The 1,982-nt window shown below is 59.5% G+C and overlaps 1 protein-coding gene across 1 annotated transcript; it reads right to left on the bottom strand.

Moving 5' to 3' along the window:
* Positions 1 to 2: 2 nt before the first annotated feature.
* Positions 3 to 1,395, bottom strand: LOC104916038 (C5a anaphylatoxin chemotactic receptor 1-like; the record flags this gene model as incomplete). The annotated part of the gene is made up of 1 exon (XM_010727010.3): positions 3 to 1,395. A coding segment is annotated over exon 1 (1,008 nt), but the record flags the coding sequence as incomplete, so codon positions are not given.
* Positions 1,396 to 1,982: the final 587 nt, after the last annotated feature.

Raw genomic sequence — 1,982 nt, 5'->3', positions numbered from 1 at the left:
CTGTTGGGCTCCTCGCTCAGCACGCGGCGCAGCGCCGCGCACCACGACCTCCTGCCCTGCTCCCCGCCTCCCCACCCTCCCCTCCTCCCCGCCGCCACCGCGTAGATGAGCGGATTGGCGCAGCTGTTGGCGTAGGCCAAGCCGGTGAGCACCGGATCCACCGCCGCCGCCCCCCGGTAGATCGCGGAGCTCGACGTGGTGGAGGCGAGGATCAAACCCACGACGTGATACGGCAACCAGCACACGAAGAAGGTGATCACCACGGCCAGCACGGTGCCGGCGGCGCGGCGGGTGTTGGAGAAACGCCGAGCACGGAGCCGGGCCAGGAGGAGCGCGTGGCACACGGTGATGGCGGAGAAAGGGAGGAGGAATCCGGCGACGAAGCGGAGGGCGACGGTGAAGGCTTCGGTGAAGCGACGGTGCTGCCCGTAATCAACCACGCACAGCTCGGCCTCGGCGAAGGAATCGTGGCGGACGGCGCGGAAGAGGAAGGTGGGCACGGTGAGGACGGCGGCCGCCAACCATACGGTGAAGCAGACGCGGTGCGCGGCGCGCGGCGTGCGGTGGTTGTGGCACCAGGCTGGGCGGGTGACCATAAGGCAGCGGTCGGCGCTGATGGCGCCCAATAGGAGAACGCTGGAGTACATGTTGAGCACCGCCAGCGCCGGGAAGAGTTTGCAACCGAAGTCGCCCAAAGGCCAGCGATGGTCGCCGGCGACGGGGATGGCCAGGAAGGGCAGCGCGGCGCAGCACAGCAGGTCGGCCACGGCCAGGTGGAGGAACCAGACGGCGGGGACGGCGCGGCGCTGCGCCGTGGAGCTCAGCCAAACCACCGCCGCGTTGCCGGGGATGCCGAGGAGGAAAATGGCGGCGTAGAGAGCCAAGGCCACGCGGTAACTCCATGGGATGTGGTGGTGACCGACGGCGTCGTCGGGGTTGAAGGTGAAGTTGAAGAGGTCGTAGTCGTCTGGGGGGGTGGTGGAGGCGTGCCAGAAAGGAGAGGAGTTCATTAGGGTAATGAGGTTAACGAGGTTAATGAGGTTAATGAGGGGGTGGTGGCGGTTGGGGTCAATGCCAACCTCAACACCGATGGTGTGGCTGATGGGCAACGGGTTGGGTTGGGAGCTTGTTGGGTCTACAAAGCTCGTTAGGTTAACGAGGCTCGTTAGGTTGATGAGGTTCGTTAGGTTGATGAGGCTCGTTAGGTTGATGGGGCTCGTTAGGTTAACGAGGCTCGTTAGGTTGATGAGGTTCGTTAGGTTAACAAGGCTCGTTAGGTTAACGAGGCTCGTTAGGTTGATGGGGCTCGTTAGGTTAACAATGCTGGTTAGGGTCAATGCCAACCTCAACACCGATGGTGTGGCTGATGGGCAACAAGTTGGGTTGGGAGCTTGTTGGGTCTACAAAGCTCGTTAGGTTAATGAGGCTCGTTAGGTTAACGAGGCTCGTTAGGTTGATGAGGTTCGTTAGGCTGATGAGGCTCGTTAGGTTGATGGGGCTCGTTAGGTTAACGATGCTGGTTAGGGTCAATGCCAACCTCAACACCGATGGTGTGGCTGATGGGCAACGAGTTGGGTTGGGAGCTTGTTGGGTCTACAAAGCTCGTTAGGTTAATGAGGTTCGTTAGGTTAATGAGGTTCGTTAGGTTGATGACACTCGTTAGGTTAACGATGTTGGTTAGGTTAATGAGGGAGTGGTGGCGGTTGGGGTCAATGCCAACCTCAACGCCAACTGTGTGGCCGATGGGCAACGAGTTGGGTTGGAAGCTTGCTGGGTCAATGAAGCTCGTTAGGTTAATGAGGTTCGTTAGGTTAATGAGGTTCGTTGGGTTGATAATGCTTGTTAGGTTAATGAGGGAGTGGTGGTGTTAGGGGTCAATGCCAGCCCCACTGTCAACGGTGTGGCCAATGGGCTCCAAGTTGTGTTGGAAGCTCGCTGGGTCAACAAAGTTCATTAGGTTAATGATGCTCGTTAGGTTAATG

This window comes from Meleagris gallopavo, unplaced genomic scaffold, assembly GCF_000146605.3.
Source record: "Meleagris gallopavo isolate NT-WF06-2002-E0010 breed Aviagen turkey brand Nicholas breeding stock unplaced genomic scaffold, Turkey_5.1 ChrUn_random_7180001866109, whole genome shotgun sequence".
Lineage (NCBI taxonomy): Eukaryota > Metazoa > Chordata > Aves > Galliformes > Phasianidae > Meleagris > Meleagris gallopavo.
Note: the sequence above shows the minus strand (reverse complement) of the source record. Positions and strands in the feature narration are given on the sequence as shown.